General features: G+C 39.4%; 1 protein-coding gene across 5 annotated transcripts; it reads left to right on the top strand.

Moving 5' to 3' along the window:
- The first annotated feature begins 285 nt into the window (after nucleotides 1–285).
- DAGLB (diacylglycerol lipase beta) lies at nucleotides 286–20576 on the top strand. 5 transcript variants are annotated; one of them, XM_084641414.1, is made up of 16 exons: nucleotides 286–301; nucleotides 631–735; nucleotides 1769–1920; nucleotides 5521–5695; nucleotides 6366–6627; nucleotides 8745–8870; nucleotides 10133–10260; nucleotides 12491–12617; nucleotides 13088–13171; nucleotides 13714–13791; nucleotides 14226–14306; nucleotides 14447–14574; nucleotides 16436–16504; nucleotides 16610–16682; nucleotides 18088–18341; nucleotides 19136–20576. In XM_084641414.1, exons 2-16 carry the CDS (start codon nucleotides 641–643, stop codon nucleotides 19329–19331), a joined length of 2028 nt encoding a protein of 675 aa, XP_084497540.1. In that variant the 5' UTR covers nucleotides 286–301; nucleotides 631–640; the 3' UTR covers nucleotides 19332–20576. The 5 variants fall into 5 exon arrangements, with proteins under 5 accessions (XP_084497540.1, XP_084497539.1, XP_084497541.1 ...); XM_084641413.1 differs by having other exon boundaries at nucleotides 301–360; XM_084641415.1 differs by lacking the exon at nucleotides 286–301 and adding an exon at nucleotides 305–360 and having other exon boundaries at nucleotides 705–838.
- The last annotated feature ends 1148 nt before the right edge of the window (nucleotides 20577–21724 follow it).

Below are 21724 nucleotides of genomic sequence, written 5' to 3'. Positions count from 1 at the left end.
ACGGGAGAGCTCTGCGCATGCGCCTCGGCGCTAGGAAGGGGTGGGAGAGTGGGAGCTTTGAGACACACAAACCGATGCGGGAGGAGAGGGGACTCCGAGCCGTGAGTCTTTTGCACATGCGCTTAGCCGCTCGAAGACTGGGGATCGCCGAAGCCCTGCGCATGCGTCCCATCCTGAAACGGAAGGGGGAAGCGTCTAGCCGGGCGAGTCCTCCTCCTGCTCTGGTGGGAAAGGGTGAATGTGTACACTGCGCGAAGGGCGTACGCTGCGTGGTTGCGTCATGACGTTGTGTTGTTTTTACGTAATCCTCTTGGGACTGGTGTAACGTTCTGTCCGCGGAGAGCAGGGAGCGGCTTCTCGGTGCGGGGTTGGGGGCGTGGTAGGGAAGTGTGGGGACGGAAGGCGGGCAGCCCGGCTGGGGCTGGGTATTGAAGGGTTAAGGGGTGGGGGCTGGCCTGAGGGAAGGGGGGGCAGCCCTTTTGGGGCAGGGAAAGGGGGCAGATGGGTAGTGTGTGGGCAGAGAGAAGTAATCTGAGGTATGGTGGCTCGTTTGGGGAGGAGGCGGGCTCCCTGCTTTAGTGAGGGTAAGGTGTGTCTGTGTGTGTCATCAGTACCTTTGCTTACTGGTAGGGTCCCCAGGATGCCTGGAATGGTGATATTTGGGAGACGCTGGGCTATCGCTAGTGATGACTTTGTTTTTCCAGGAGCCTTTGAACTTTTCATCAGAATGATCTGGTAAGAGCCACCCCATCCTCACTTTCCCACCACCCTCCAACGTGGGGAGGACCATGCAGCTGGGAGATGTTAGAGGGATCTGGCCTGCCGTGGAAGGTGCACGGTACATTTGTGGTGCCCTATTATTATTGTTGTAGAACCCAGTATGCCATTGTGCTAGGTGTTGTATAAACAGAACAAAAAGACGTTCCCTGCCCCGAAAAGCTTACAGTGTATAAGATAAGAGACAACAGATAGATAGATACAGACTCACTCAAGTATTCCGCCTGCAGCCATTCCCTCCTGGTGACTGCAAGCTGAAGGCAAAACTGATCAGCTGCTGATTAACTATTGACAAGTGATTTCTAGTCCTCTATAAAGGATAATGCAAATGTTAGGATTATTTTAATTGTTTATTTTAAATGTGTGTTAACTTTCATTCTAATTGGAGTAGTCCTTGGGCTCCTTAGGAAATTGCTGTTATGTATCTGTAGATTACCTTGTTGCTTTTTATAACATGCTTAGGAAGCTGCTGATTTGGTTTGTTGTTAGGAATATTTGATTAGATGCGATGTGAGACTATCTGGTTCATTTGGCATTTTATTGCATGGAAGTGAGAGGGGAAATTGAGGGGGTTTTCCTATCATGTATGGACAACTTGGGTTTTCATTTCGAGAACGAGACATGTAATGTAATTTTTGTATGCTGTGCTAAATTAATACCATACTACACAGTAATCACTTGCTACCACTTCAAGGTGTGGCTGCATCACTTAAACTGATAAACTTCATCCATCATTGAAGTACTCTGGGATCCATCTGAATGAAAGGTGCTATAAAAAAAGGAGGATATTTTTGAACTTGTAGTCTCTATTGTGGTTACTGCACTATACTTAACAGGGGTCTTTACATTCTGTGAGTTTCTTTGTGGGAATATGCCCCTTTTGTGAATTATTTTTAAGTGAAGATGGGGAATTTTTTTATGACTGAATCAGCTTTGTGGTGAAGTATGTTTCTTCCTAGCCGTGACAACTTATGGTACTGTTTTTCTGCAGGTGGATTGGAATTCTTGTTTTGTACTCCATTCACAAAGGGAGATTTAATTGTACTGGAGGGGGATTATTGCACAGCTATCTGCTTGTCCTCCTCATTCTCCTGGCTGCCATAATCTGCGCTGTATCTGCTATTGTGTATATCAGTATGCAAGGTAAATACTTAGTCTGCAATATCTGATGCTTATTGTAGTAGGATCTATATATTTTATTTAGATTTGACATTAAAATAGAACAGCTTTACAAACATTCTGTGTGCTCTGACAGTAATAAAGTTTATAATAACCATTTTTCAGCATTACTACTACTAATACAAATAAATTAAACTCTTCCAGCCTTCAGTAATCAAATAGAGGTAACAGTTTACCACAGCCTGGAGATAATTTAAAATAGAGGGACTCCAGAATATCCTCTCACAACCCAAATCAGATTCAGCAATTTACTAGTTCACTAATAAATAATCTGGAAAGATGCACTATTTTTAACACCTCTGATAGACTTCCAGGAGAAGCTATGCAGAATCCATCTGCTCCATAATGGTACTTGTAAACATAGCCTTATATAGTCACATTTGGTGCCACATATCAAAAGTGTATCAGATACAGTAGGCTGTTAAGGAAAAGTATATAGAAAAGTGGTCCACACAAATTATATAGTGACTTCTTAATACAATAATTATGTAAACAGGAAGAGTTTCAGTTTGAGGAAGAGAGGCAAACTAATATGATATGGGAGCATATGCACAGATACCTTATCATGGGACAGAGAGGTACCCGTAATGGTGGTCCCTTTGTATATCATGTTCTGTTCTGGGAGCCTCATTACCAGAAAGACTGACCCTCCTAATATCTGTCTTACGTACTTGTATGCCCCCATTAGGGTAGTATTTGAGCACTTCACAATCTCTAGTGTATTTATCCTCACAACACCCCAGTATTATCCCCATTTTACAGAGAGGTTGTGACGTAGAAAGTCTATTGTGGAGCAGGAACTTGGGCATGTGTCTCCCAAGTCCTAGGCTAGTGCCCCAACCATTGGACCATCCAAAAGTGATCATAGAAAAACAGCTAAAATATTTAGGCATCTGGAGGGATTGATCCGATGAGAGATTAAAAATCAATGTAGGTACCTTGCCCAAACTACAAGTTTTGGAAAGATTGGGGGTATAACTATATATAAATATATGTATGTTAACATCAAGGAGGGAGAAGGATTGTTCAGCATAATTAAAGGGCATATAACTAGGGCAGATAAATTAAGGAAAAACTGAGACTGGATCTCTGGGAGATCTAACAGTGAGTTGTTTTTCATTGGGAGAATTATCTCTGAAGGGAAATGGTGGAAGCCCTGTTACTTGGTGTCTCTAAAACTAAAGTGAAGAAAACTCTAGTAAATGTGCAATAAGGAAACTAGAAGATGGACTAGATAATCTAGTAAATCTCTTGTATATCTGGAGTCAATTGATACTCTTACATTATTCCCCTCCCCCCCCAAATAAAAACAATTCAAGCACTTTCAAACAGTAACAATGAAATAATCCGTTGTTAGTTAAATTACGTGCCTGGATCAAGTGGGTGGACAGAAGTTTGTTAGGCTGAGTTACATGCATCACCATCTGAGGCACTGAAATGTTCAATTAATTATGCTATCATCTGCTTGACAATATCTGCAGCATTAGAGTGTACATTGTAATTCACAACGCCATTTTTATTTTGTTGGGTGACAAGTTTGTTAGTAACATCTCTGTAGTTGATAATCTCACTGTATAAAAAGTATTTATAAATTGAGCTGAATGGCATCACCGCCCTTCTGTGAACTACTTGTGACTCTCAGAAAATACAGTAAGGTTTCTAGTATTTCAGATCTGGGTAGCTTTGGTTCTCTTCATCGGACAAATGCCGCTTTTCTATTTTGATGAGATCCTTCTTCTAGAACACAACTTCATTTAAAAAAAAAAAACCACCCAGACTCGGTTAATCTTATTCTTAAAATAGTGAGACAAGGCTGAATGGTGGATTGGTGGTAGTACCCCAAACTGTGACACGAATGTGTGCATTTTGGGTCCCATGCTTATGCAGGGTGAATGTATCACAGACAAATGATTAGAGGAGGAAGGGGACTGGGTTAGAACATAAGCTAACTCTAAAGAGATTTTTGGGTTGGTCTTGTAGAATACTGTTTGACTGCTCTTTTGCCCAAAAAGATGGAGTATTGCAGTCAGAGCCATCTGAGCAGAGCGTGGGGGATGCTCATGAGCCTGCTTGTATCATCTTTCAGAGTACCAGCTGTGTTAGTCTGTATTTGCAAAAAGAAAAGGAGGACTTGTGGCACCTTAAAGACTAACAAATTTATTTGAGCATAAGCTTTCGTGAGCTACAGCTCACTTCATCAGATGCATCTTGTGTTCTTGTATATAACTGCCTTATTAATAAGCCCAAACTTATTGAGCAAAGTAAGCTGTATGGTGGTCGTGGTTTTGTTGTAGCTAAAGTGCCTTTGAGAAAAGACTGTGAATAAAGATCAGTGATTGAAACTCTGAGATTGATCTCTATTCAGTTGACTGGACAAACCTGTAAATCTTTAAAGGTGCAACTGCAAATAGAAATCCCTGTTCTATTCCAGTATAATATGTAGAAAAAAAAATGCTTGCCAGAAATGTAAGGAATTCTGAACTAAAACAGCAAAGCTCACAACCAGAGTAGCAAAGAACTGTAGTCAGGCCTTACTTTTTGTGGAGTTTTGGGTTTGTTATGGGCTCACTACCACTTAACTGAAGTCAATAGCAGAAATCTTATTGCCTAAAGCAGTGGTCACCAACCAGTCGATCATGATCGACTGGTCGATCCTAGAGACTCTCCCAGTTGATTGTGATCTCCAGTGGTGTAGCAGGGCTGCGTTAAGGCAGACTTGCTCCCTGCCTGCCCTGGCCCGAGACTGCTACTGGAAGTGGTCAGCGTGCCCCCGCAGCCCCGAGGATGGGGGTGGGCAGGGATCTCCCTCCACGCAGTGCTCCTGCCTGCAAGCACCACCCCTGCAGCTCCGATTGTCCGGGAATGGGGATCTCTGGCCAATGAGAGCTGCGGGGAGGAGCCTGCAAAGAGGGGCAGAGCCATGTGCCCCCACCCCAGGGGCCGCAGGGATGTGCTGGCCCCTTTCGGGCACGGAGTGGGGCCAGGGTAGGCAGGGAGCCTGTCTTAGCCTTGCTGCACCGCCGACCAGGAGATGCTCAAGGTAAGCACCACCCAGCAGGAGGCTGCACCCCAGTCCTGAGTCCCCTCCCGGAGCCGACACTCCAAACCCTCTTTGCACTCCAAACCCACTCCTGCACCCCAAACCCCTGCCCCAGCCCTGACCCCTCTCTCAGAGCCAGCACCCCCATCCTGCACCCCAACACTCTGCCTATATGAATAGGCTAAGGCTGAAATGTATCTTCTGGGAAATGAGATATGTGTAACAACAGATACAAAAATTCCTCTGGGAAAGCAGAAATGATTTTAATATTTCCAGTTTTAAACAATTAAAAATGCTAAAGATGTTCACCATTCAGTTCTAAGACACTTTATGGTCTACAGCTTCACTTCTTTGAAACTTCTCTGTAAAAAATCTTTGTTTGTTAGGATTTTTATATACTTGATTAAATTTCACACTGGGCACCATAGCATAAAAATACTGATGTGATTTTTTTTTATGATACTTTATGTACATAAGATATATTTGTAAGTGACTTTTTACTTATATTCCATCTGTAATTTCAGGAACAATTTCTAACCCTGGGCCAAGGAAATCTCTTCCTAAATTGCTTTATACTCGGCTAGGTCTTTATATCCCAGAATTGGTCTGGGCAGTTGTGGGAGCTATCTGGGTCTCTGACACCGATGTACGTTGTGAAAGGACTGTGGTAAATGCCGTATTTGGGACAGTTGTTGCAAGGTAAAGATGCCAACAGAAAACTAAGCTAAGCTTATATTATGAATTTATATTTTAAGTATCCAGTGAAGATTTTTTCTGACCACTCACAACTTGGATATTTGTTTTAAATTACTGGAAGTTCTTGAAGGATTTTTGTAGTGTGTGAATATATTAAGACTAGAATAAACTGATTTTTTCATTGTGCTTTTCTAATTACCTGAGAGATGTTGTGGCATTTTCCCTTACAAAGCAGGGGATGGAGTGAAGGCTATGAGGAGTAAAGATGAGAAGGGGTCAAAAAGACAGACAAAGATGGATGATAGGACAGATGTGAAGGGGGTGGGGGAAGAGAGACAGAGGAGTAGGGATAGATGCCTGAAGAGACTGATAATGGCATATGGGGCCTTCCCCAACTTAGCTATTTCAAAACAGTTTTCAGTCCATGGTGATTGCAGTAGAGGTTTAGTGTGTTATGTGAAATGAGATGGCAGTCTCAATCCTGTTCCTAGTGGATTGGTGACCCTATTACAAAGCCATCATCAGTACCAGTAAGTGAGTGTGCTGGTGGTATGCCATAATAAACTGTTTTCTTTTTTACCTGACAAGAACTATAGCTGCATGCTCTTGTATACAGTACTGTACAAGTACATGGTTCAACAAGCCTTTCCTCCCACACCCTTCTGTTTTGCAGCTGGGTTATCATCATCTTTACCGTCATTGCAGTTGTAATTGTCTTTGATCCACTTGGGGGGAAAAAGACACTGTACCTGGCTGATGATATAAATCGCAACTTGGAAAGCAGTCAATCAGGCCAATTGTTTTATAATGTCAAGAAGACCGCAACCAGAGTCTGGGAGACGAGAATCAGGTTACTGTGTTGTTGTATTATGCAAGATGATGATCACCGAGTGGCTTTTACAAGTATTGCAGAGCTTTTCCGCATCTACTTCTCAGTAAGATGAAAGATTTGTTTGTTTGTTCTTTTCATTCCATTGACTAAACACTGAACCCCCAATACTGCAGCATTTTCAGATGTGGCTCTTGCCTTTAGGTCAGTGAGAGTTCAGCTGTGCCATTTACTTGAGAATCAGGCTTTTGATACCTATCAGCTCTATTCTGAAACTTATACCATGCTGTCCTTCTCTTAACATGGGTTCCTTTGCCCTCTGGGGGGAAGGGATTGGGAAAATTGCACAGACTAACAAATTCTGAACTTAAAACTTGGAAAAGCTGTATGCTCAAGTAACCACTGTTTTCAAACTGCTTTAGTTTAACACACTTGGCACTTCACAGACATAGAAGCCAGATGGGCAATAGCTTTGCAACAGTGAATTTGCCTCCACTTTTTCACCAATATTTTGATCACAAACTTGCTTTCCAGTAATATCATGCTTGCTTGCATTTAAAAAATAATTGGTCCCATCACTGTTTTCCTTGTACAAACATATTCACTGTCTTAACTAAAAGAAAAGCCCCACTCCACTGGAGTTTTCTCATGCTCCTCTAAGAATGCCTAGTGGTATTAACTGAGTTTAGGATCTTGTCTATATTGGGAGTTTAGATTTCCCAGTAAGGCTATTGGGGTGTAGTTCAGCCAGTGAAGTTCTTTTTCTCTTCTACTTGGGCAATTCCCTAATCAGGGGAATGAGGTTGATTTTTCTTAACCTTGGTATGTGATGATCCAGAGTTTACCATTTTTTCCCTTGCTCATAGTAGGGAATGGTACAAACAGCAAACAATTTAGCTACATTAATTTATTGAGTTTATGAAGAGGTAATGTTAGCATTAACAGTGTGTTAAGGCAGTTCTCCCATCCTGAACTATACCAAACTGTCCCATACAAAAAGCTACTCTTGGATGCTATAGAAAGCTCATTACAAGTTAAAGTCTGCATAGTATTGGTTGAGCTGGGACTTAACTGCCAGCACAGTGTGCGACTATGTGGGAGAGCAGAGTTCTTCAGTGACCGTACGATCTCTTTTCATACTCAAGGTTGGTGGGAGACATTCTTATCCATTAAAGTGGTGTCTGTGCATACTGCTCTTTGATTGCCTCTTAGTCAGTGGGTTGTAGGATGATAGAGGGAGCCTTGATGAGCAGAATTGTCATCCTGGGCAACTGAATTAAAACCTCCCCACCTATGTACCTGGACCTTTCCTCTGTAAACCCTCCTTCACTTATGCGTGGTAGAAAAAGGAAGTGCCCGCATCCTGATTTTGCTGAGTCTTCCCATTGCCGTCAAACTTAAAAATCCCAGTTCTCATGGCTAATAGAAGGGGAATCCTTCTGCCAATATTTCTAATTATTTCTCCGGATCTAGCTTGTTTATTTTGCCAGTCTCATTTCCCATAAGTTGCTAAGAGCCTTCCAATGATCACTGTTGACCTAGGGTCAATTTGAACCAATAATCTTGTGATGAAAAGATCAATTACCATACTCCCTGGCCTTCTAATCTGTTTTCTTTACAGATGGAATAATCTTCATGGCACTCTAAAAACCCAATCCTGTGAGGGGCTGAGTGTTCTCATTTCACACCAGCTTCATTTGTGACTGCAGTGCTCATCGCTTTGCAGGATCGAGCTCTAAATGTATTTACAGAATTGTTAAAGAGCTGTAAGCAAATGCTATGTGGCTTACCGTAGGTTCAGAGCAGGAGTATTTGCTAGTGACATATCACCAATAACAGCATGGGCACTCCTTCAGACTTGCATAATAGCTGTTGAGGGAGGTACAAGTTTTTTTTTTTTCTAAGTTGCTTGTGACAATTATGAGTCATGTTCAGATCATGTTTTGCTTTAGGGCTCCACAGGCCTTTTAAAGAAGATCCTTTTAACTTTCTTTGTGACATTGGAATTTATGTATGTAGCTTTTATTTGCAGAAAGTTTTTAAAGATGCAACATTGAGTGCATTGGAGGGGATGTGAATGTTTCACAAGCACACCCTTGCCTTCTGATGTACATCTATTTACTATAGAACTGCAAAAGAAAATCTCTTTTTTAAATTTTTCAGTGGATTGCGTGTGATGTTGTGGGTTTATTTTTAAATAATTTTTTCCATTTCCTTTGGCAGGACACTGATATGGTGCCAACTGACATAGCAGCAGGCTTGACTCTGCTCCATCAAGAGCAAGATAAAGTGGAAAACTGCCCAAAAGACCCTGAAGAAGTCCTGTGTCATTCCTCACTATCCCATGTGGTAAGATATGCTACAAAAAACAGCTTTGTGATACAGCCTGTTAAAGGGACAGTGTCTTGTCAAACTGAACTAAAATGCAAGTTTTATAAAAATTAGCTTTGACAAAATCTAAGGCTCATAGTTTCCAGTATTTTAAGTTCAAATAAGAAATTTTGTAATCCAATAAAAATTCTCTTATGAAGTTTGCAATCAAAACATTGCAGTATTATACTAATACATGGAGAACCTGAAAGTAACAATGACTGGAAAGTGATTATAAACTAAAAACCTCCCAAAATGTTACCAAGTGTATTACAAAACTGAGCTATAAGGGTGGGATTTTCAAAAGCATCCAAGTAATTTAGGAGAACAAGTCGCATTGAAAAACAATGGGAGTTGTGTTCCTTAGGCACTTTCAAAAATTCCACCCCACAATCATGTTTTCATTTATATTAATAAATATGAAATTTTGAAATGGGAAGTAGGTAAATGTGTGAAAATTATAGGCTTTTTTATATCACCATGAAGAATATGCACAAAAACAAATAAGATGACATTCCAGTGCTATGAACAGGATAAGAAGCAGAAACAGTAATTGTTTAATGCTTGCTGATCAGGAGTGACACTTCATTTCAGGATCTTCCACCAGTCTCTTAAATGGCTTAAAATGAGAAAAATCTCTTGTAAATTATTTTGTACCTTTTGTAATCTTTAATTTCTCACCTAATGCACCGTTTTAACCAAAGTAGATGATTCCACTTCAGTTAAAACAGTTTAAGTGCACTCCACATACTAGATAATTCCTTTTGAATTCAACTGATGGTGAGTCCTGTGCAAAGAAAAAAAGCTCTTGTGAGAATGGTCTGTTACATAATCTGTAGCCTTCCCTCCACCTATACCCCTTAGGATGAACATTTAATTTTCAGTACCATGTTTATCAGTGCATAGTAAAGTATAGAAACATGGTACTGTTAATGAACAATTACTTTAAATAATAATTAGAATTTTTCAAGATTCCAGCTTTATTATTAACAAATACACCCTAAACTTTTTCTAAATAAGAAAATTGAATATGCGTAAGTGTGAACTCCTTCCTCTCAGTTTTCTGTTTCACTTACCTGGGGCTTACAGTGAAAAGGTAAAAGAATAAACTTCATTGCGTGACTTCTTGGGCCTATGGGGAGATCTAGGCCCTTAATGTTACAGTAGCATGTATGCATCTGCATTCTTTATCCTGGGCTTGCCTTACATGTACAACTGGTGATTTTTTTTTCCCCCTCCAGACTGATGATTTGGATATTGAATTAGAAAATGCTGCTCACTACATGCAGTTTGCTGCAGCTGCTTATGGATGGCCTTACTACATATACACTAACCCATTTACTGCACTCTGTAAGCTTAATGGTGACTGGTAGGTTGGTATAAGATCTTAAAAGTGCATAGTTTTGTTTTTTAATTATTTGGTTTTTCATATCAGTACAAATCACTTAAATAGCAGTTCTCTTATTTCATCAATTTCTATGTATTAATAGGTATACTTGAGCTTGACTGCTAGAATTGTCTTTCACAAATTGAGTAAAAGGAAACCAACCTTCAAAATACTACTTCCAATTTTGGAAGGGTAGACAAGCTGTTTTCTTTGGCCAAACTTACACCACCATACGCTGAACTTGATGGCATTTCTGTGTTTGGCTATAACACAAGAAGTTTTTGAACACTGCACGTGATCAATTACAAATGTTCAAAGAATGTTCATGGGCATCAGTGACCAGAACCCTATTGATTTTGGATAGAATTGGACAACTGAAAGGGGGAATGGGAGACATATAAAGCAACAGTTTTAAGCACCTCTGTAATTGTCTATACAATCAAACAGTTGGTTAATGGCACCCATTAATGCCTTCTAGCATAAAACTACCTCTGTCTCATCTCTGCCTGTCCTACCAGAGTTTAACATGTTTGCACCTTGAATGACTGGTCTGGGGGAATTGGGGCATGAGAGAATGGGAGTGTGCACACAGCCCCTGGCATGGGAGACAGAATGGTGGGAAGACACATAGGGCCCCTGGTGTGGAATGAAAATTGAGGGACCTTGGTATGAGTGGAGTGGGGAGCACCCAAGACCACTAGCATGGAGAATACGGGGGGGGGGAGACAGAACCTAGTGAGGCAGAGATTGGGGTATCCTGGTGTGGGTAGAGGGGGACACACAGAGCTCCAGCACTGGGAAGATGGGGTGTATGGAGGGAAAAGGATGCACACACAACTCCTAGTCTGGCGGGAATGGGGGTGCACACAGAGCTGCTAGCATAGGGGGAATATGGGGAAATTTCAGGGAGTACCTGAAATAAAGAGGGACAGGAGGGTAGCACACAGGGCCGGGCCTTGTGGGGTGGAGTGGAGGGGATGCAAGGAACCCCTGGTGCTTGCAGTGAGCTCAGCCTATGCAAGCTACAAGAGTGTGACCCAATAGTCACAAGAAAACAAAGAAGCAAAAGATTGCAAACAGTGTAAAGAGTTACTGGTCTTCATTCTGCCAAGTCAGTGTTAGTATCTGAAAAGGCATTTGATTGAGTTGAATGGACATTCCTCAAAACAGGGTCATGGGGTGTTGGAATCAAACTAAACCGAAAAAGATGGATTGAGGCCTTATATGCTTCTGCTTAGACAAGCATGTGTATAAATGGAAGAACATTGTTTTCTCTATTTAGGGGAATCAGACAATATTACCCTCCTAGACCTCTTTGTCTTACAGTGGAACCAGTTGCTTCTATATAAGGAATGAGTCAGTTGTTAAAGACCCTGATCCCGAAATTCTCTCTGTATAGGCAGTCCTCCCCTAAGTTAACAGGCCTCTGCACAGGCGGCCATCTGCACTGAGACAGGGGCAGGATCAAAATCTAACATAAGTCAATCTCACCATAAACTAGCTTTGTATGTTAATGTTCTATTTAACCTAATGTAACACAAGTGTGTCAAAATTAAGAAAAAGAAATAAACAAATTTGGAAATTATACTAAATGAAAACCTTTCCTCTGTCAAACTTTGGCAGCTTTGAAGTTGACCCAGTAAAAGTTATTATCTAACCCACCATGTCTCCAATATTCTGTGATCATCACAGCTACAATAATACTGCAAACTTTGGCAGCTAATATTAAGAAGGCAAGCATGATCTTATATACTATTGCTCTGTTTAAATAGTCGCCTCCATTATTTGTGACATTAGGAGTGAATATTCCATCCAGCTTTGATTGCCATGACGTTAATTATCTTCCTGAGATGTCACAATTTACAGTAATAAAGACTTGGGAGAAATTGAATGAATTTATAATTTTATAGCTGAAATTGTGGCTGGAGTCAAATTAACTCTTTCCTTAGAATTGTTTTTGGACTTGAAATTTTTCCTCAATTGTATAATTTCTATCTGGATGTTTTTTAAAAAAAAAAAAAACCTTCAGAATTGCCTTGTTTACTCTGCTAAAAGATTTATAGCAATGGTGTATTAGCCAGTCTTTATAGTATAAACACCCAGTGTGCTCCCAATAGAAACCCTGCTGTGAATGTAATTGAGCTCTTTTTCTGAGAGGAAATGTAACTAGCTGGAACTGGCAAGTTCACTTTTCTTTCCCATGTTTCCTTAGTTGCAGAAACAGCCCAACGGATTCTGATATGGTTGGCAGTGATCGTCTTAACTTTCACTTTGGATCCATCCTAAAAATAACAGGGCTACAGTACAGAGATTTCATTCACATCAGCTTTCATAACAAGGTAAACAATCTGGACAAACATTCAACAAGAGAATTCTCAGTAATTTCTTGAGTTCAATTAGAAACCAGGAAGAGGATGCTTTCCTCTCCTCACCCTCCACTGTTATATAATGGAAGCCCCAACCAACCCAAAATGTTTTAAAAAGTATTTAAAAAAAAAACAAAACAACCCTAATACACAAGTGCTTGTTTAGATAACAGTAACACAAACATTGACTTTTTTAAAATACTGATAGTCTTCACAACACATAGCAACAGCTCTCGTGTAACCTTGTACAAGAATAAGAGAAATCCTAATGATAACATACAATAGATTTTAAAAAATCCTGAGTTCCGTAAGGAAAGTTTATATGCCTAAATAGAATTTCATGATGTCATGTTCATTCCTTTCCAGGAAACTACAGTAAATCTTTATTGTTCTTAAAAATTTGGTATCTTCACTACACACGCCTAATTTTTTTTACCCTTTAGATTTTCGAGATCCCATTTTTTGTTGCTTTGGATCACAAAAAGGAGGCTATTGTGGTTGCAGTGAGAGGAACCTTGTCTTTTGAGGTATCATCTCTGTTGTGTAACACTGGCTCTGGAGATGGGTATGTCCTAATGGTTTGGAGGAGACAGTACACTTTTCTGTAGTGGCTAGACGAAATAGTGCTACAGTGACACAATGAATTTTAAAATAACCCAACAGTTGAGTCAGCAATGAGATAGGGGAAGTAGATAATCTTCTTAAGTCATAAGCCTGTCTGGTTTTGGATGCCTGGATGCCATTTTAAGAGGCAAGTGGGAGAAGGGCACAGGTAATTTTGTGTCAATATGGTGTGAGGTGTATGTACAGTGTACATTCCAGCTTTTGCATAGTAGCTTTGATCAGAGTATTGTTTATATATACAGTAGCTGTAAATGGCACTTTGTAATGGGTTTCTAGGTGTGTGTAAGTAAGAAAGATTCATACTTCCCTTTTTTTTATGTGCAATTACTTGCAGACTCGAAGTTTGCTTGAGGATATTACTGTAGTAAAGACAGTGTAAAGGCTGTGAAAATTCCCATAATAGATGTCTGTAGCATAAGGGGTCTGTCTCGTTATTTACTTGCAGGATCTCCTCACTGATCTGTCAGCAGAGTGTGAAGACCTGGTGCTCGAAGATGTTCTGGAAAATGGTTTTGTACATAAGGCATGTGTCGTCTTTAACCATTTGAAGTGATTTATTCAATGAAAAAAATCAAATTAACAATCCTATATTTCTTCAGTTAAATGGAATTAGCGGGTTTTTTTGGTGAGACGGAGTAGATCAGCTATCTGGGTGGCTTGTTGGCAGTGTTCTTCTCTGCAATGCAAGAGAAGTTTTTAATTTGTAGTCATGGTGTTTTGCTTGCCTCTTGTATCCCTTTAAATTTAAAAAAAAAAGAAAAGAAAAAATGTAAATGTGCAGTATACTCAGGTGCCACTATTGGGCAATACATATGTCAATAGAGCATTGAAACAGTTAACTAGGTTATCACACATTTTTGCAGTCAGTACTCTGAACACTGCATTTAAAGGGATATGGGTATTGCATTTCCCACTGGACACTACTTTTGTCTCTTAACTTAGAATACTGTCTTCTAGGGGATAACTCAAGCAGCAAATTACATCTACAGAAGGCTAATAAATGATGGCATTTTAAACCAGGCTTTCACCATTGCTCCTGTAAGTCATGACTTCCAAATTATTCAATTTTGCTAGCAGTGTTTCTGACAAAACACTTTAGTTACATTGGAAATCAAAGTGGAGCAAGCTGTCTCTCTTTTAACCTCACCATATAACTCTCTTTTTGTTTTTGTCTTTAGGAATATAAACTAGTTATAGTTGGTCACAGTTTAGGTGGTGGAACAGCTTCCATATTGGCCATCATGCTCAGAAACTCCTTCCCAACATTAAGATGTTATGCCTTTTCTCCTCCAGGAGGATTGTTAAGGTAAATACAATACTTGGTTTTAGGTGAAAGATACAGAAATTATTAAGATACTTACCCAAATTCATCCCTGGTATGACTGAGCAGAGTTGCTTCAGAGATGGATTTGGCTCATATTTTGACAGAAGAAGCTGTAGTGGTTTTAAGTTTAATATATTAAATAGGGCTGTCAAGCGATTAATCGTGATTAATCGCACGATTTTTAAAAAATTGATCACGCGATTAAACAATAATAGAATACCATTTATTTAAATATTTTTGGGTATTTTCTACATTTTCAAATATATTGATTTCAATTAAAGAACAGAATACAATGTACAGTGCTCACTTTATATTTATTTTTGATTACAAGTACTTGCACTGTAAAAAAGCAAAAGAAATAGTATTTTTTAATTCACCTAATACAAGTACTATAGTGCAATCTCTTTATCATGAAAGTTTAACTTACAAATGTAGAATTATGTACAAAAATAATTGCATTCAAAAATAAAACCATGTAAAGCTTTAGAGCCTGCAGATCCACTCAGTCCTACTTCTTGTTCAGCCAATCGCTCAGACAAACAAGTTTGTTTACATTTACAGGAGATATTGCTGCCTGCTTCTTGTTTACAATATCACCTGAAAATGAAGACAGGCATTCTCATGGCACTGTTGTAGCTGGCATCGCAAGATATTTACATGCCAGATGTGCTAAAGATTCATATGTCCCTTCATGCTTCAACTACCATTCCAGAGGACATGCGTCCATCCTGATGACAGGTTCTGCTCGATAACAATCCAAAGTAGTGGGGACCAATGCATATTCATTTTTATTATCTGAGTCAGATGCCACCAGCAGAAGGTTGATTTTCTTTTTTGGTGGTTCAGGTTCTATAGTTTCCTTCTTGGGAGTGTTGCTCTTTTAAGACTTTTGAAAGCATTATCTCCTGTAAATGTAAACAAACTTGTTTGTTTTAGCGATTGGCTGAACAAGAAGTAAGACTAAGTGGACTTGTAGGCTCTGAAGTTTTATATTGTTTTGTTTTTGAGTGCAGTTATGTAACATGCACTTTCACGACACAGAGATTGCACTACAGTACTTGTATAAGGTGAATTAAACAAAAGAAATAGTATTTTTCATCTTTTACAGTGCAAATATTTCTAATCAAGAATAATATACACTTAGAATTCTGGGTTGTAATTGAAATCAATCTAATTAATTCTAGGTTGTAATTGAAATGTATAAAAAATATGAAAATGTAGAAAAACATCCGAAATATTTAATGAATTTCAATTGGTATTCTATTGTTTAACAGTGCAATTAAAACTGCAATTAATCGTGATTTTTTTGAGTTAATCAGGTAAGTTAACTTCAATTAATTGACAGCCCTAATATTAAAGAAATTTGAACAGGCTTATCTTGTTCTGACTGTGGGGTTTTGCATTTGTAGATGATGACTGAGACTTGTTCACAGCTTATTTATAAAATAAAGTTTTCCAGCAAAGTTGTAATTGTCTGACATTGTTCCTGAGTAGCCTTTAAAGAATGAAATACTGTTAATTCTGTTAACAAATACACTGTTAATACTGAAAGTAAGTGCTTCAAACCAAAATCCTTAACTAATTTTGGCCTGTTCAACATAGAATCATAGAAATTTAGGATTGTAAGGGACCACAAGAAGTCATCTAGTCCATCTATTTATTAGCATGTGTAAGGGGGTTCGGTATAACCTGCTCTTGAATTTAGTCTTAAAAGCCTAGTTCCAGAAAAAAGTCCAGTAAAATAACTGAACATTTTTATTGCAACACATTATTATATTATACAAATAACATAGGTCATAGCAAAAACTAAAATATGTATATATATATATTTTTTATTTTTAAGCAAATCACTTGCAGACTACTCTAAATGCTTCATTGTGTCAGTCATTGTTGGAAAGGACCTTGTTGCAAGGTGAGGATGTGACTTGAGATGGTCAATTACATTTTATTCAGAGATGGTTATTCTCCAGCAGTTGGCCTAAGAAGCATTTTTCACTTTGTTTTGTATGTTAAACAGGTTAAGTATGCCCAGCATGGAAGACCTGAAGAGAAGGATAGTGAGAATAGTTGCTAATTGTAACAGACCGAAGGTAACAAAACACACCATGAACAATAAAAGCAAAGGGAATTGTCAAGTAGTTTTGATACAACATTTAGTGTGATGATGGCTTGTTTTGTGTTAAGAAACTGGTTCCAAAGCACAAATTGAACAGAAATGTTTGTTAATTTTTAATTTAGTGACAACATAGGTAAATGGTGTTGTCTTATTTAAACCTTTCCCTGCTGTGTTGGAAACCCTTGTGGTTGAGCGTAAGACCTGAGAGCTGAAATAGGGTATGTAATTCAGGCTAGTTTGCTGCTCAAGGGAAATGCAAAAAATAAACCAAATAGCATAAATGGTGACAAATAATACAATTTTTAAATAGTTTTAGTAAATTGTTATTACTTACAAAAATAGGGGATTTGTTTAAAATATCTTTATTTTCAGTCTCATTTTTAAGGCAAAAATCTCAAATTTTTATTGCCTACTTTTTGGTTTTAGTATTAGTGAGAAAAAACACTATAGGCTACAGTCAAGTTCACATATGTTTCAGGAGGCCTAGTGGTGGATCTCCAGTAGGGCAGCATTGTTTATTTGCCATCCCAATTTGTTGCTGTGTTAGGAACTAGAAGTATGCAGAGGCTGTGCAAAGTGTCAGTAGTGGGACAGTGTGCCCCTGGTGTTGCTCAGCAATGATCCCTGCAGCTGATTAAGGACTGATTGATAGATCAACGACTGAACACTCCAGTTTGGCTCAGTAGGCTAAGTTTGGCCCTGTCTTTTGGGACCAAAAGGGAGTGGGAATTTTGTAGAAGGGACTTCTCCCCATCACCAGGGAAGGCTTTGGCTGTACAATCAGTCCTTACTATTCATTGAAGAAACACAGGCAAAGTTCCAAAAGAAGGTATGCTTGCATCCTTATAGCAGTAGTCATTAGAGAAGGATCGCACGCTGGATGGGGCTTTAGGGTGGCCCTCTTGGAGGACTGGAACAATAAATTGTCAGGAAGATGACTTCCTTGTGGTGTGAGAAGGAGTGGGTTAAAAACTGCCATCCATCGATGCCTAGAGTTAAACCCTAGATCCTTCATGGGTTTTTCCAAGATTTGTGTGTACTTCCAGGATTAGCGACCCTGTGGAGGCCCTCTGTGGAGAGTTAAACTTAAAGAAGCTGATAGGCAGCTAGAGAGGGTGGATGTGGGGATTCAAGCTGGATAGGAGAAGTAGACCAAAAAAAATGTAATTGTCAGAGTTGTAGACATTTGCCTCTGAATTGGCCCTTCTTAACTAATTAATATCCACTCAGTCCACAAAAAAGTCTCTCTAATGTGGAGAAACTTGGGTATAGAGATCTTGAAGTGTGTGTGTGTGTGTGTGTGTGTGTAAAATTAAATTACACTACTTTGAAAATAAACATCAACATTTCATGTTCTGCTTCTTTCTCTCTGAACTCAGTACCAGATCCTGCTGTATGGGTGTTGGTATGAAGTGTTTGGAGGAGATCCAGATAACTTCCCAACTGAGTTAGATGGTAGAAATCAAGATGCCCTAACCCAGCCTCTTCTAGCTGAACAGAGTTTAATGATGCATCGGTCACCTTCCTACAATGCCCTTGAGGATGAATCTCCTTTAAATTCTCCACCTCAGTATCCTCATCTTTATCTCCCAGGAAAAATCATCCATATTGTAGAAGAAGCCAGCTCAAGAAGGTAAATGATCAGCATTATGCTTCACTGAATTATTAAATTGAAGCTTCTCTTCCTCACCTTGGGAGCAGAGGCAAGAGCTCTGGTCTCTCTGCTCTCATCTTCTCCTACACGTATTCATGCCCTTTATATATTGTATCCAATCTTCTCTGGCGTTCCCGGTTTCTTTTACCTACTTCTGAGTCAGTGCTTCGTTTCACCCTCACCCCCAACACTGGGAACAACCTCCTCTCTTTGTCCCCTCCACTGAATACAGCTGCAATGTCATAAGACAGTAATGACCAAAACCCATTCTGTGTTGAATGTGTTCTACTCATTTACACCTTTAAACAGTAAACTAGCCAGGAGAGGTACTTGTTACGTGTTTGGTGCAGGCCACATACTGTACAGCACTATATAAGGCATCACAAAGTATTTAGGTGCTGCACAAATGTTACAATAGAACAGAATCTAACTCAGGATAAGAAGAATGTGGGGAATAGGATTAGCTCTCAGATTAGCTTACTTCTGATCTCACTGAAGTTGTTTTACCATTGATATAAACAGGAGCACACTAGGCCAATACAGAGTGTTTTTTGAAAAGCCCACTTTCTTCTAATTATGTAAAATATTTAGTAGTAGCTGAGTAAAGGTTTGTTTATATCCTTTAATAATCTGCAAAGGTTTTAAATATATGACCAATATGCTTTCTAAGGCCAATGTGGATTTCCAAGATTTGCACTGTATCGTGGACACAGATCAATATTCATATGATAGTCTAAATGTTTGAGGCTTTATTGAAATATTTGTCTTTTTAGGTGGTGTTCTTCTGATGTTAAATATACTGCAAGATGGTCAAAAGAAACAGCCTTTAGCAATATTTTAATAAGTCCCAAGATGATAACGGATCACATGCCAGATGTTGTGCTCAAAGCCTTGAACAGCTTGACTGAGGAAAAAGCATCTTGTATTACCTGTCAAATAGAAAGAGACTTTCACACCAACATCGTATAACTATAGCTCTAAGAGAATAGCTCTGGGTTTTTTTCTGTAAGCTTCAAGTATTCTAGGAGCCTTTAACCTCAGACTTAAGTGGTGGTGTGGGTTTGGTTTTTTTGTTTTTAACATGCCTAAAAAGAAACTGGGGAGGCATTGTCTTGGTCACTGTCATAATGCAAAATGCATTTTACTCTGCAGAGGTAAACATTACTGGCTAAGTGTAAGAAAATGGTTAAAATGAATGTATTCAGAATTTTGACAGAAGCAGATATGACCTTTCTGGAAATGGAACAGTAAGATGAGTCTTAGCCAGTTACATGTAAACTACTGTACCTTTCATTTTACAGCTGGAAGGATTCAGATAAACTGAGAACACTTCATAGGAAGATAATTGAGCTAGAGCAGAGGAACCATGACACAAATTCTAATTCCAGCTCTGTCATAGACTTGCTATATTACCTTGCATATGTCACTTAACTTCCATTGTGCCTCAGTTTCACAACTGTAAAATGAGGGTATTACCCATCTTAGCAAAGTACTGAGATTCTTGGGTGAAAGGTGCTATGTAAAAGCACAGAATTAATATTTATTAGAAATGGACACTCCCCGTAGGAAGTTTCATTAAAGGAAATTGGGTAGTAAATAAATGATGGTGCAGTTGCAAATCTAGTGCAGAGAGAGGGTTAAAAAAATAAATGAACTTTTGTATTTAAAGAGCCAGTATTGATTGCATTAGTTACCTTCTGAAAATATCTCCACGGTATCATTTATTTCATGACAGTTTTCTTATAGTGGCTCTTGGTTTTAAAAATGCTGCTTCGATACATGTGCAATATTTTTTTATCTGTTTACATTTTCAATCCTAAAGGACTTACTTTATGCATTTTTAATTCTAGAATATAGAAATAATCCTTTTAGAATTTGACATGAGAACCGTTGTACCCTTTCTACACTAGATCCAGCCTGAGACGAATGACCCTCTGACTCTTACCTTCCACGCATTTGGTTCAGTTGGATTCTCTAGTTAAACCTTTGCAAGTACCAATTTTGCAACTCCACCCTTTAAATTGATTGTATGGTGAATGTCTGAGTAAGCTTGGTTGCTTTGTACTGAGCAAGTGACCTTTTTGTAAAAAGCATAGTTGCTTGTCAGAGAGAGTCCCGTAGTGCACCTTATTTGTGTTGGGATAGTGTAATTTTGTTTTGGTAGTCCGACTGTGCCCCTTCAAGCAGGGACAAAATAAAACTTCAGAATTTGGCTCTGAGTGTGCTTGTGTATGTGTAACAAATAGGACAGAAAATTTATGATTTGTATATAAAAAGCAATCCTGTTTGTGAATCTTGTGCTACAGCAACACTAAGGACCTGGCAGTGTAAATGACTACACTCTAAGATGAGCCCTGTCTAGTGCATCTTGACTTACCGCTGTTTGAAGTAGAAATGCACTAGGGAACTTCCAGTGGAAGGCACACTAACTTGTCATTTAGACCTGTCTTAAGTGTCACCATCAGCTTGAATCAGGTTCTTAGATGCATTTTAGTACAGTAGTACCAAAACAAAGGCAAGATGCTTCCTTTGATTTCCCCACCCCCCCACTGTAAAGTTTAATCCCTGCTTGTAACAATTCATATCATCACAGTAACTGTACCTGCTTTGTCACCAGTAGCAGTCTCTGAGCAGCAAGGTTTTCCTGTTATGCATTGGGACAAATCCACAACTGTTTGAAGTTTTATGAAGATCAGGGTGATGATGCTTTCTGGCCTAGCCAATGGTTTAGAGCAGTCCCTTAAATGTGGGAGAAGCAGGGGCTTGAATTCATGTCTTCCACGGGTTCTCAAATAGGATCAGGACCCCTCAGGGGGTCATGAGCGGTCAGGCTCCACCCCAAACCCTGCTTTGCTTCCAGCATTTATAATGGTGTTAAATATATAAAAAGTGTTTTTAATTTATAGAAGGGTCACCTGCCCAGCCACCCAGAGCATGGCACAGTATACTGAGCCTGAGGGGGAAAAGCAGGGGAGGGGCCAGGTAGGAGGGTCCCACAGGCTGTAGTTTGCCCACCTCTGTTTTAAATGCAAGATAAGTATGATGCAGTGTTGGCTGACTCTTAAAAGCCCCTCCCCCTCAGTCTCACTGGTGTGTTGTCTATAATGTCATATCAGCTGTAATTAAGAAAATTAAGTATATAAAGTAGGAGTGATTAGCAGACAGGAATAGAGGAAGAACTGAAAGTTGTTGCAACAAGGTAAATGAAGAGCAAAGAAAGGAAATGGGAGATACTGGGAGGACTGTTTGTGACCACTGCTAAGTGATGCTGAATGTGACTAAACAAAGAATGATAAAAGCTATTCTTGATTTTTGTGCAGGCTCCCCATTAATGGTGAGATGCACTGTTTCAAGAAAGGGGG

The sequence above is a fragment of the Lepidochelys olivacea genome (genome assembly GCF_965140295.1).
Source record: "Lepidochelys olivacea isolate rLepOli2 genome assembly, chromosome: 10".
Classification (NCBI taxonomy): domain Eukaryota; kingdom Metazoa; phylum Chordata; order Testudines; family Cheloniidae; genus Lepidochelys; species Lepidochelys olivacea.
The sequence above is the reverse complement of the archived record's forward strand: the minus strand, read 5'-3'. Positions and strand labels throughout refer to the sequence as shown.